The 13704-nt window shown below is 40.4% G+C and overlaps 1 protein-coding gene across 4 annotated transcripts in view; it reads left to right on the top strand.

The window, feature by feature from the left end:
- The window catches only part of VPS8 (VPS8 subunit of CORVET complex), a 90527-nt gene that overhangs the window by 12364 nt on the left and 64459 nt on the right, over positions 1-13704 (top strand). For all 4 annotated transcript variants that reach the window (XM_082221703.1, XM_082221704.1, XM_082221701.1 and 1 more), the window contains 15 exons: positions 1660-1746; positions 2637-2704; positions 3055-3208; positions 3299-3358; positions 4142-4249; positions 4753-4833; positions 6304-6474; positions 7268-7342; positions 7840-7875; positions 8694-8784; positions 9161-9207; positions 10238-10327; positions 10693-10739; positions 11492-11714; positions 13128-13217. In XM_082221703.1, the coding sequence (XP_082077829.1) occupies positions 1660-1746; positions 2637-2704; positions 3055-3208; positions 3299-3358; positions 4142-4249; positions 4753-4833; positions 6304-6474; positions 7268-7342; positions 7840-7875; positions 8694-8784; positions 9161-9207; positions 10238-10327; positions 10693-10739; positions 11492-11714; positions 13128-13217 (1428 nt within the window). The remainder of the gene's footprint in view (positions 1-1659; positions 1747-2636; positions 2705-3054; positions 3209-3298; positions 3359-4141; positions 4250-4752; positions 4834-6303; positions 6475-7267; positions 7343-7839; positions 7876-8693; positions 8785-9160; positions 9208-10237; positions 10328-10692; positions 10740-11491; positions 11715-13127; positions 13218-13704) is intronic.

Genomic DNA, 13704 nt, shown 5'->3' with positions numbered 1-13704 from the left:
ATAGGAAGACCTCTAACTCTCTGACCACACTCCTCTACACCACCACCTTACTGCTGGATAGGTTTCCCTTTTAAGCCGATGACAGCCAATCAACTGTCAGCACCTTACTGCTGAGTCATTCTGACCCAGCACTTGCATAGAAAGTATTGCATCAGCTAGCAAACTCAAACCTATAGACTTACTATCACACACAGCATTCTGTGATCCCAACACACCACGTGTATATGTGGTTGTGCGTAAGTGAGGGGACGCCTGTAATCAATGGCTACTGGTTGCGATGGCTTTGTTCCACCTCTGCTGTCCAAGGCAGTGTCTCTGAATTCCAGTTGCTGGGGATCGCAAGTGAGGAGACTGCTATTGCACTTGGGTTCTGCTCACAGGCTGCCTATGGGTATCTGGTTGGCCACTATTCGAACAGAATGCTCAATTCAATGGGCCTTTGGCCTGATCTAGCTGGGCTCTTCTTATTTGGTTCTGGAGAGCGATGATTTTCTATTTACACCTTTTGTTATGTCCTTAGATAATTTCTTTCTACTGTGGCTTATTGTTGGGATAAACCTGTTGACCCCAAATGTGATATAGATTGGCAAGCAGCACATGTATCCCATGCAGTATTTCTTTGTACTCCGTGAGGTCTTATTTTAATGCCAGAAAATTCAGCTTTTGTTTAAGTCTAGCTTTGATTTTCTCAATAAAAATGTCATATGAGAGAAAACATCATCCATTTTATTTGTTTATTTTGTAAACTCTATATTTCAGTTCCTAGCGAAACTTTCAAAGAATAGATAGGTAGATGGATAGATAGTTATGTTCATCATTTTGGAAATTGGGAGTGAGCAATCTTGGCAGTCTTGCTCAATCATGTTGGCTAAGCTGGTGGGAGGAAGCTTCTGCTTTTAAACTGATGGACAAGCCATAGTGCACTTTAGATGTGATGTGGCAATTAAGAAAACTTTGTGGCCTTCCCCACCCTTTTGCTCCACGCCCCTTGGCTCGTACAGCCCTCCCTTTTCTTGTTGTTACTAAATGCAGTTGACAATCATGCCTGACCAGTATAACCCTAATTTCTCTTAGCCATAATTAGCTTTCAAACCAGAGTTTGAAACCAGGATTAGACCCCATTTGCTCTCAAAATGTGCTTAGCAGTAATTTTTGTTAATCATTCCAGCTCAGACTTTGCAGTCAGGATAGTTACTGCTAGCCAGGAGAGAGGGCTGAGGAGGGGAGGACATAGGAGCCAACTCCTAAGGGCCGAGGGGACTTCACCCTCTCAATTTTTTTTTGAGGGGGCTGCCCCCCCCCCAGTTGATAGACATTGCCATTCAAATGGTGTGCAAGCACCGTGTCATGTGATTGATTATGCAGGGTGCTGTTTACCTGACCCCCCCATATTTTATTCAAGTTGGCACCCCTGGGGGAGGAGGAGTCTGCTCCCAGTTCCCAAACCATGGCAGTGGGGAAGCGTGATGTCTGAATTAGACCTTTGTTCTCTAAAACTTTATAATATGTGAAGTACACTCTGTGCTTGGAAAACTAGGACAAAATAACTGATTAACGCTTTATTACACAACATGATGGTTGGCAAATATTTCATAGATGTCTTCATGCTTTGGTAATTCAGGCTTGTATTAGAGAAAATTAATGGTCTTTTACTTATAGATTACAATGTGGGATCTGGCTAGTGGAAAGCTTTTGAGATCAATAACAGATGCTCATCCTCCAGGAACAGCAATTTTGCACATTAAGGTAAGAAATATTAATTAATTCTGCTTTGTGAGCTGTGTTGGCTGCACTGAAATTGTGTTAGATCTTTCTGACGATAATAAATTGTGCACACTTAATACAGCACCAGTATTTCTTACCTCAAAATTTGAATTGCATAGGAAAGAGAAGTATATTAAAAAATATCCCACCCACTTCTGAAAGGCCACAGATAGTTAAAGATCAAAGGCCTGGTTATAGAAGAAAGCTTTTGCCTGGTGCATAACAATATATAATGATGGTGCCAGGCGAGAGCATTCTGCAAACAGTGAGACACATGAAGAAGGGCCCCAGATGAAGATTGGAATGTCCGGGTTTGATTCATGGGGCCAGAGGCAATTCTTGAGGAACCGTGGTCCTGATCCCTTTAAGACTTTATAGGTCACAACCAGCACTCTGAATTGGGCCTGGAAACTAATTAGCAGCCAGTGCAATCAGGCCAGGTTTGGCGTTACATGCTCAAACTGTCTTGCCTCAGTAAGCAACCTGGCTGCTAAATTCTGCACCAGCTGAACTTTCCAAATTGTCTTCAGAGGCAGCCCCACATATAGCACATTACAATAATCTGACCTGCAGGTTACCAGAGCATAAACAACAGAGGTTGGGGTGTCCCTGTCCAGATAGCAGAAGCTGATAGAAGGCGCACTGCGCCACTGAGGCCACCTGAGCCTCAAGCAACAGCAGTTGTTGCAGAAATACCCCTAAGCTGTGTAACCGCTTCTTCGGAGGGAATATGACCCCATTAAGAGCAGGCCACCTCCCATCCATCTGGTCTAGGGTGGTGTCCATTAACAAGTGAGGTAATATTAATGAAAGAAAGTTTTAAAAGTTGCTGAGAAGATACATGTGTGGGGGAAAAGTAATGTTCTGTTCAGTTTACAGATGATCCAACGCTAGCGATTTGCAACGACAGTGGAGGCTCAGTATTCGAACTCTCTTTCAGGTAAGAATCTGTGGGTTTATTGTCAGCTGACAGCATTGTTGGAAATAGACCCTTTATAATGAAATCTTTTCTAAGAACTTGAAGTGCAGCATTTCAAACACCAGGTTGTGCTCAAGATTTCAAGTTGAACAGACTGAGGAAAAACACTAGAGGCTTTAGAGGCCTAATTCTCTCTTGAGTATCCTGGTCAGTATCATTTGTGCTGGATTTGCAAATGTAGTTGTTAAAAGCCATTCCTGGAATTACATGCAACACTTTTGAAAGCTAAGTTGTATATGCATTTTCCTATACACACAAGTCACCGTTGTAAATTGTTGCTGTTTGTTTATGTCCTTTTACTTTATTCTCAGGAGAGTCATGGGTGTGAGAACATGTGAGTCACGCTGCTTGTTCAGTGGTTCCAAGGGAGAAGTCTGCTGCATTGAGCCTTTACATGCAAAGACTGAACTGAGAGACCATCCCATCACCCAGTACTCCCTGCTTGCAATGGCTTCCTTAACAAAGGTGACTTCTACACAAGACATCCTGTTTTAAAATGGAAGAAATATTGCTGAATGCCGAATGTTTATTACTTACTTTCACTTCTACCTGCAGATTCTTGTCATTGGCTTGAAACCGTCTTTGAAAGTGTGGATGACTTTCCCATACGGTCGTGTGAGTAATTTTGACAAATTCATGATTGTTCAAAGTGCTCTGGTGGAGCATGAGGGTTACTGGGGCCAACCCTACCATGAAGCAGAGGGAGGAAACTGCCTTGGGTAATGCCCTTCACACTCTGACTGTTTCTCCTGTTCCTGCCCCATTCCACCTAGCCATTACCCTCTGTTGAAGGACAGGGCTGTGTGTCCCACATGACTTGTCCTGCACCTCCAAAATTAGCCTGCCTATTTCACATATAGTGGAGAATGTTCCTTTCTTGAATCAACTTCTGGTCTAGGCTGCTTCTGTACATGTGACTAGAGAGCACAACGCCATCTTGTCCTTTGCCTAAGGCAGAAAATTGTACTAGGCCAGGCCTGAGGATTATTTGGGGAGAACCTTAGTTTGGATGTCTAACACAGCCTTCCATTGTCTTGTAAGAACTTTATACAACACACACTGCACCGATGGAGTAATTCTTTGCCATATGAGGCATATCTAAGACCATTGAAATCAGTAGGCTTAAGTGCACCCACCTCTGCAAGGACTGGAGATGCTAATGTTGTACATTTCAAGCTGATTGCATCTTTATAAAGCTTTGGAAAGTAAAGTATTTTTTGTATATATTTAGTAAAGAGCATGTCTATAGCATTGTTGAAATAGCAAGTCTTTTTGTAAATTGAGTTTAAATTAGACCAGTATATTTCACTTTCAAACCAGTACTTCTCCCCCCTCTACAGCCAGTACTTTTTCTTTCTTTTACTTGGTGCTAAGAATCTAGTATATTTTCATCTTCAGATGGACCCCTCCAGTGTTCCATTGCTAGCATGGCATTTTGTTGCTGTGCAGACATCTGTGAATCCCGTGCTTGCCTTCTGCCGAGGAGATGTTGTCCATTTCCTTCTGGTAAGATTCATTTTATCAATCAGCTTTGGAGAGTTGCTTTCTAAATACATTTTCCCTCAGAGTAGTTGGTCATTAACTTACAGAAGCTCAGACTGTAGGATGGCAACAGTTGTGTTGTAGATGAGTTTCTTGGCTTACTAGTCTGTTGAAAAAGCCAAAGTATCTAATTGTTCAGTTTGACTTTCACTTGAGTGTATGTTGGGATTAGTGGGAATCTCTCTTCTTTATTTATTTCCTGAATTATTTGTATACCATAATTTCATTAAAAAATATATCAGAGTTGTTCTCAACAAATATAATACAGTAAAACACACACAAGCTGATCACCAGCTGACTATCATGAAAAATGTTGGCAAATTTAAAAAGTTTTCTGCAGGTGTTAGACGAAAACACAGCTGAAGGTAGCACAATTGTAAGCAGCCCAATTGCTTGATGGACCAATGGTCTGACTCTGGATAATGCAGATTATTATGTTCCTATGAATTACCTTATTTCATCACCAGGTTAAGAGAGATGAATCTGGAGCAATACATGTTACAAAGCAGAAGCAGCTACATCTCCACTATGACCTCATTAATTTTACAGTAAGTTGTTATGTTTTATTTTCTAGTAGGAAATGTGAAGAATTTTGTTGCTAAAAAAGAAATAGGCATTTCTTCCATTTAATAGGCTCTTAACTCTTCAGAAGATGAGCCTTATCTGGGTAATGATGGTGAGGGGTGTCAGATGTTTATGTAGTTGTCTCCCTTCTGGCCTCTGTTGGCAGAGAGGAGCACCACCATTTAGGGGGCTGTGCTGTGGCTGAGGCTGCAATGTCACTCAGCCAAGCTACTTCCAATTGTTGTCTCACCTTTTTTTAGCAGGATCCAGGGGCTCAAGGATCCTCCTAGCAAATAACACAAAAAAACCCACAGTCTGACATGACCAGTGCAAGCTGGTTGCAGAAATGGCTCCTCTGCTCCCCACCTTCATCTAAGATTGCTCTGTTATTTGCTAGTGAATTTCAAAGTACAGTGGTACCTTGCTTCAGGTTACAGACTCAGCTAACCCAGAAATAGTACCTCAGGTTAAGAACTTTGCTTCAGGATGAGAACAGAAATCATGCTCTAGCGGCACGGCGGCAGCGGGAGGCCCCATTAGCTAAAGTGGTACCTCAGGTTAAGGACAGTTTCAGGTTAAGAACGGACCTCCAGAACGAATTAAGTTCTTAACCCGAGGTACCACTGTACTTAAATACATTGTTGCCACTTTAATAGTTCTCATTGTGTTGTCTCTTGAGCCGTGATCTTAATTTCTTCTGATTTGCCTTGGTTTGATTCTAGTAGAAAACTCATCAACATTAACTTTTATTGGAAGGGTGTTTAAGACTTGAATAACCTGGAGGTTTAAAAAGTATAAACGTATAACCTACAAATATGATTTTTTAAAAAACTTCATTCTAGTTTTGAGCCTTGGGGCTTAAAGGGGTGCTTCAAGTTTTGCTCCCAATGGTTGTGGAGACCATCATATTAAGAAAGAGCTTGTCATATAATTGTGGGGATTTGTACATCACACTTGAGATTTTCCACTTTAAAATGTATGTTTCTAATCTTGCCGGTGGTTAAATATTCCCAGGAAAATTACATGGCATTCCTTTCTTACTTATTTGTACTGAGACCCCAACTTCTAAAGTTAGTCATGTTGCCACCAGCTATATAATTCGGATGCTATGGCTTTATAAGATTTACTTAAGAAGAAGAAGAGTTTGGATTTGATATCCCACTTTATCACTACCTGAAGGAGTCTCAAAGCAGCTAACATTCTCCTTTCCCTTCCTCCCCCACAACAAACACTCTGTGAGGTGAGTGGGGCTGAGAGATTTCAGAGAAGTGTGACTAGCCCAAGGTCACCCAGCAGCTGTATGTGGAGGAGCGGGGAAGCGAACCTGGTTCACCAGATTACGAGTCTATCGATCTTAAGCATGACACCACACTGGCTCTCTTAGTGCCCAATAATATCCCCTGTCCTTTTGTGTTATTAATTGTTGGTACCTGTCACCTTTGCTTGATTTCTAGTGGATAAATTCACGCACAGTGGTGCTTCTGGATAGTGTGGAGAAACTGCATGTGATAGATCGTCAGACGCAGGAGGAACTTGAGACTGTGGAGATCTCAGAAGTCCAGTTGGTGTACAACAGCAGCCATTTCAAATCATTGGCTACAGGAGGCAATGTCAGCCAAGCACTGGTACGGCCAAATGAGACATGTACTTAATGAACATGTTGGTTTGTTAGGAATTCCTATCTAACATCTGGTGTGTCCTGAATCTGCAGCTAAATAACTTCTCTCTCTCTTCCCCACCTCCACTGTTTCTTCTTATAGTTCTGTTTTTGTACAATTGGGTTTTGTATTCCTCCTTTATGGCATAACTGCTTGAATTTTAGCATGTACTGCAGTATGGCCTTGCAGGTAGCAATAGAGAGAAAAACCATTCTACAATGATGAGAGCAGACATACAGAAAGGACCTTCCTCTTCTTTCCAACTATATACACTTCAACACACCCAAAAGATACCTTGAAACTCTGCCATCACTTTGCTGCACACAGAAATTGTTTGTTTGCTTACATAGCAATCAGTGTCTCATATCCAGATTTTAAAACTTGACCATAGTTTTGTTCTGTCTCTTGCCTATTTGGTAAATTTCAGCAGAAATTAGCTTATGTTTCAAGTTTCTGCATTGCAAACTACACGTCTGGAATATATTCAACCTATTTGGTAAATATTATCTGCCTTGTTGACCCATAACACATCATTAAAACTCTTAGTGGATCACAGATGAATGTTAAATGACTACTAAATGCTCTACTTTGAATTTGTCACCTGCTACTACACAAAGGAGAGAGAGAAACGACTGAACAATTAAGCTTGTCTGGCTGCACTTATTTTTTCCACTGCCCTATATTCCTCATATATTTTCTTACTAATGAAAACACCACTACTGTACTCTTGTACTAAATAAAAACACTCCATGTTTTTTAGGCGCTGGTGGGGGAGAAAGCTTGTTACCAGTCAATCAGCAACTGTGGTGGTCAAATATTTTATTTAGGTACAAAGGTAAGTCTGACCAGGTTCTTCTAAAACTATTTTATTATTTATTAGGCCTCTTTTTCTGCCTCTTATTACATCGATTAAATTATTATTACCTCAGTATAGAATTATTTGTCATTTGTTTTAGTACTTGTAAAGCACCTTGTGTTCTTTGGCAGAAGGGTGGCATATATAAATGTAATAAATAGAATAAAGCTATCAATGGCTCCTAGTCATGATGGCTATATATACTACCTCCAGCATCAGAGATGGCATGAGAGGTTTTTTGTCTTCAGATGTTGCTTGTGGTCTTTTCATCTGCATTTTGTTAGCCGCTGTGGAAAACAGGATGCTGGATTAGATAGCCCTTTGATCTTAAGTTGCAGGATTCATGTTTCTTCAGCACCTAGAATAAATGTTGCCTAAGCATCCTGCGAGCTAGTATGGGAATTCATAGTTACTACCAACGAATGCTTAAGTAGACAACTGCATTTACTTGCGCTTTTACTTTCCTCTACTTTCAGTCTGTCCATGTGATGACACTGAGAAGCTGGAGAGAGGTAAGTGAAGAGAAAGGCCCTAGTGTTATTAAGACTGCAACCTTAAATTCACTTACATAGGACTAAGCTTTTCTGAAGTAAGTTTGGCTTATAACTGAGTAGACATGTATAGGATGACACTGTAGAGAGCTTAGGTTCATGACTTGGTGACAGGAGGAATGAGCTGCCTTCAAGACAAACCTTTGCAGAGTAAATATACACATTATGGACAGAAAACATTGGTGTCCTGTTAATTGAACGCAATATTTTCACCAATAAAGCATTGCTAATCTAGACTGCACTTTCATTTTATTTATTTAATTATTCATGATGCACTGAAAGATTACCTCAGTACTATTGATGCTGTATGTGTATCAGCAATGAGGGAAACTTACAAAAATCTGAAGAAATTGCTAAAGGGAGTTAGTGTATCATGTTCCTTCCATCAGCAAACCCCATAGTTCGTTTTGTTCCAAACTGACAAATGGATGGCAAATAAAATGGATTGGCTTATTATTTTAACTGCCATTAATTATTGCCCAGCTCCATGTTATTCAAAGGGCAGTTGTTTTGATGTTATGATGTTAACCATTTTTCAGTGCTGCTTGTTTACAGAATGGATTTGTGGAGTCCTATTTTTGAGTGGCTGATCGATCTGAGACACGTATATGTGTGGGTCGTGCACATTGCATTTTTGAGGGGAAGGGGTTGGAGCAAGCATCCTATAAATGTCTTAAAACACAAACAGAACAATTAGAATTCCTGAATTAAATCCTTAATTGGAGATTGCCTTTGGTCACAATCTGTAACAGTTGTTGCTGTTGTGTATCTGACTTCAGAGAATAGATCACCTTCTGAAACAAGACTGCCTTAATGAAGCACTGGCTCTTGCTTGGTCCTTTCATGAAGGGAAAGCCAAGGCTGTTGTAGGTAAGTTTGATTTAGTTATTTTACCACCTAAGTAAATGCTTCAACAAAAGCCCCCCCCCCCCAATTGCTTACCTTCTAGCAGCTGATCTTAAGAGGTATATTACCTCTGAACATGGAACTTTCAGCTTTCTGTCCTGGCTAAAAGCCATTGTTGGTACACCTGCCTTTCATAAATTTGTCTAATCCCATGCTAAAAATAATTCTGCCTGTGTTTTAATTCTACAGTATATGTGGTGGTGGTTATACACTTTAAAATTGTGTTTTGAGACATTTAATTTATTAAAAATTGCCTACTCTGAGTTATAATAAGTGAGGAGCTTTTTCATTTGCAGTCTGACCTGGAAAAGACTTGGTATTCTGTTTTGCTTTTAAACAGGGTTATCTGGAGATGAACAGAAACGAAAGGCTGTTGTTGCAGACAGAGTGAGTTTTTCCTCTTCCTAATCTTATCTTTTTTTTCAAATATAGAGCTACATTCTATCTTTTTTTTCTGTACGATTTCGCTTTTGTTTTCCCAACAAACAGCTTAGTTAGGGTGTGTGTGTTGGTATATGTCTGAATGTAAAAGCAATGACAATTAAAAGTCATACTTGCCATCAATGCATATTGTTCTCTTACATCATAAGTGATGCTCATCCTTATTAACAAATACCAGAGTACAGTAGTACCTCGGGTTACAGACGCTTCAGGTTACAGACTCCGCTAACCAAGAAATAGTTCCTCAGGTTAAGAACTTTGCTTCAGGATGAGAACAGAAATAGTGCTCCGGCGCGGGGCGGTGGGAGGCCCCATTAGCTAAAGTGGTACCTCAGGTTAAGAATGGTTTCAGGTTAAGAACGGACCTCCAGAACGAATTAAGTTCTTAACTAGAAGTACCACTGTATATAGTTACACCTCCACAATGATTAAACATTGACACTGTACATTAACTGATATTGCATCCAAACTTTGTGGGAGGTCCAGGTAGCCTTAGTGGTTCGAGGCCCCTTTAGCAGCTGTGACTGATACCACAGCTATGGCTGTTCCTGAACCGGCAGAGCCTTGACCACAGTAGTTCAGTCTTTGCTGACTTCAAGCTTGGATTCCTGGCAATGCACTCTATGTGGGGCTTCTCTTGCGCTTGATCTGGAAGCTGCAGTTAGTGCAGAATGCTGTAGCATGGCTGCTGACAAGAATGAGACACCTCTACACTGGCTGCTGATTCACCAAGTTCAAGGCCATTCCTATTAGATTCAAAGGATTGTGGCTAGGAAACCCAGCATCTATGAGAGAACTTTGGCAGCTGGACAGCCCACCCCCAATTTGCCTCTGTATCCCTTTCTGAACTCCTTCCTAGGGCCATAGATCAGTGGTAGAACATGTGCATTGCATGTTCTCCTTTCATCATTAAGCACCTTCCTTTCATATGAAGCATGACAGCACTCCTTACCTCTGTAATCTTTCTGTTTCGCAGATGGTTGAAATTCTTATCCATTTTGCTGATCGAACGATGAAGAAATGTCCTGATCAGGGTAAAATCCAGGTGATGGAGCAGCACTTTCAGGTACAATGCTTTTTGCAGTGATTTCTCTTTTCTTTTCTATTTCCACTTAAAATTCAGAGGTTAAAACGGTTATGAATTGTTTCAAGAGAAATGGAAGCACCTATATAAAAATAATATTTCCTTATATAGGCTGCTATCATGCTGCTCTTGGGCATCTTGTGGTAGACGCAGGGTTGATTCTTCATCAGAAAAAAAATTCAAGTCTTGAGGACAATGTGCAAGCAATATAGTGACTTCCTAATTTTGTGATCTCCCTGTATCAGTGCAAGTTTAATCTTTTCTGGATAACAGCTACAGAGCAGTAATAGGAGATCAAGTAGTACTTGCGGATTGTTAGTGACACTTTCTGTGTGGTTTTTTCGCAGGATATGGTGCCTGTCATTGTTGATTACTGCCTTCTGCTTCAGCGGATGTAAGTGAGAGCATGAGAAACTTGCTTACTGAATTCAATAGATTTGCCATACATACTGCACCAGGACTGCCACCTATAGCTGTTCCTTGCCTTAATGACAAACAGTAGGTGTTCCAGAAGAAAAGTGGAATATGAGAGCTGACAATGATGTAACAATTGAGCCATAGGGGAAGGTTTTCTCTAAATTTCCTGTCTGAATGATCTTGAATTATAGCACTGCATTCGCAATTGCTTATTTGTAAAATGGCGGGTTTCTAAATGGATTTTCCTTTTAAGGCCTCACCTTTTAAAGTTTTTGGTCTGAATGACAGATGTTTCAGGAATTTCATCTTTGTGAATTCCAGTGCAAATTGACTTGATCTGTCCCTTCTAGACTCATATGCAGATCAGAATGCAATTATCCTCTTGGATTTCACACTTATCTGAATTTTACAAGGCAGTTCTCACTTTAAAAAAAAAAAAGTACCAAAATGTTTATTTTAATATAAGGTATGTTACTAAAAGACATTTTTTTGGGGGGGAATACGTATTTATAGACTAATGTGTATTTTAAACCTGGGACAGAACAGCTTTACTGTCTGAACACATGCAAAACCGATACTGGCAGAAATAGATTAACCAGTCCCCCATCTGTAATATGAATACAGGAAGTGTTTTTGCCTGCTGTGTATGCTGTAGAAGTCAACCATTACTAGCTAAAATAAGTTTTTAATTTTTGATAATTACTTATTCACTTGTCATCTTCATTCTAGGGACCTGTTGTTTAGCCAGATGTATGACAAGATGAGTGAAAATTCTGTGGCGAAGGGTGTCTTTCTGGAGTGTCTTGAGCCATACATTTTAAGTGATAAATTGATGGGAATTACAGCTCAAATTATGAAAGATTTGCTGCTTCACTTCCAAGATAAGAATTTAATGGCAAACATGGAGGCTTGCATTGTACATATGGATATCACCAGCCTAGACATACAGCAGGTGATAATTGGTAACCTTCATATTTAGACATGGATGTAATCTCATTCTGCTGCTTTTTAAGTATGAAAGTTTTCAATAGTTAACGAACAAGATGTTTAAAACGTTTTGTGTTGCCTTGTGCTACAGAGATGCCCCTGGGCTCTGTAAAACTAAAAAGCATTTTAGAACCAAACAAGATCTCTTAGGGTAATCTACATTAATCCAGCTATAATTATGTGGATTAATACCAGTTTCAAACTTGGGGTAAATCATGGGTGGGGAATCTCTGGTCTGCAAGCCAAATAAGGCTTACCAGGCCTCCCCATTTGGCCTGCAAAGCCATTTTTAGGAGTCCATGCCCACTTGCCCTATTCTTGTCATGTATGATGTCACCAGGTGTCTCATGGGTAAGGGCGGGGCTTCAAAGGAAAAATTGGGCACTTAAAATGAGCTCCCAATTGTTCTTTTGGTGAAGCACTTCCAGCACCCATTAACCACTCCTTCTGCAGGGCCTGTAAGACAGAGCTATTCTATCTGGCCTTCCATTTGAATTAGCCTGATCTGCTATCCCCTTTTCCCTTTCCCCTTTCCTCTTCTATGAAGAAACCCTTTCTGGACCCCACATTTAAATTCTTATTCAAACACCTCCTTGCTGGCCCTAGTAGGACCAACTTGGCCAGTTAGCCCTGGTGATTATTCGATGTCTACTGACTAGGTTCCCCCCCCCAAAAAAAAATGACCGTTGAATTTTATTGATATTGATGCTGCATTTTATGTTGTATTATATACTGTTTTATGCTGCTTTTAAGTCTCATTTTAATCAATGTTTTATATTTGCTGTTAGCCACCCTGAGTCCGGTTTTTAAACCGGGAAAGGCGGGGTATAAATAAAATATTATTATTATTATGAGCAGTGGCTCATTCAAGGAGGGGGAATTGTTCTCCCTTCCAGTGCTGCTTGAACCTTTAAAAACTGGAGGTTCAAAGAGCAGCACAGGACTGTTTGAAAGCTTTTCCAAAGCAGCTCCATACCGCAGTTTAAGAAGCAGCATGGTTCTATTTGTAAAAGAGCTTTAAACATCCCTTTGAAAAGCCGGGAATTCCAAAACCAGCATGTGGACATTGGAAAGCCCTTTGCTACGAATTACTTCCCTTCCCCCTCATTTAAGGAAATCAGTTTCAGCTTTTTGTATACGTATTGCTCTACATTATCTTCTGAGTCCACATGCTGCTTACTGTCTGTTATAGTTACAGATAGGTAGCCGTGTTGGTCTGCCATAGTCAAAATAAAAAATTCCTTCCAGTAGCACCTTAAAGACCAACTAAGTTAGTTCTTGGTATGAGCTTTCATGTGCATGCACACTTCTTCAGATACACTTCTTCAATAGTGTTGAATAAATCTTCAAGTCTCAAGGCATATTTTTTTGTTCCTAGGTGGTCCTCATGTGCTGGGAGAATCGTTTGTATGATGCCATGATCTATGTCTACAACAGTGGCATGAATGACTATATTACACCAATGGAGGTAGGAAGGTTGGAGCCACATACTAAGTACCTTCTGTGCTCATCATCAGTTTTCCGCAAGACACGTAACTAAACATCAGCCCCAGCCAGGGTGGCTGATGGTTAGGAATTAAGGGAATTGGAGTCCAACATGGTCTGGAGGCCATCACATTGGTTTCCTTTACTCTTTAGCTTTAGACTGGAGCAGTCCAGTTTTTATTCTTCTTTAACTGCAGTTCTTATTTATTCTGAACATTGTGCATGTTTACGGAGAAGCCACACACACATTCCCTGGGTGACATTGGCCACAGCCATTTTCTTTGAAGCTGGGAGCAATAAGTCTCATGGTTCTTATCAAGCATCACTAAACATGGAGCTGGTTTAAGTAATTTCAAGGACTTTCTCTTCAGCCAGTGGTTGTTTTTTTCCAGACCAAATAAATAACTATGCAACATTTGACAATAAACAAGTCAGTAGCAACCTATTTACTAAGGATGTAGCCAACATGG

This window comes from Podarcis vaucheri, assembly GCF_965113315.1.
Source record: "Podarcis vaucheri genome assembly, chromosome: 5".
Lineage (NCBI taxonomy): Eukaryota > Metazoa > Chordata > Lepidosauria > Squamata > Lacertidae > Podarcis > Podarcis vaucheri.
This window is presented reverse-complemented; position numbering and strand designations above follow the sequence as displayed.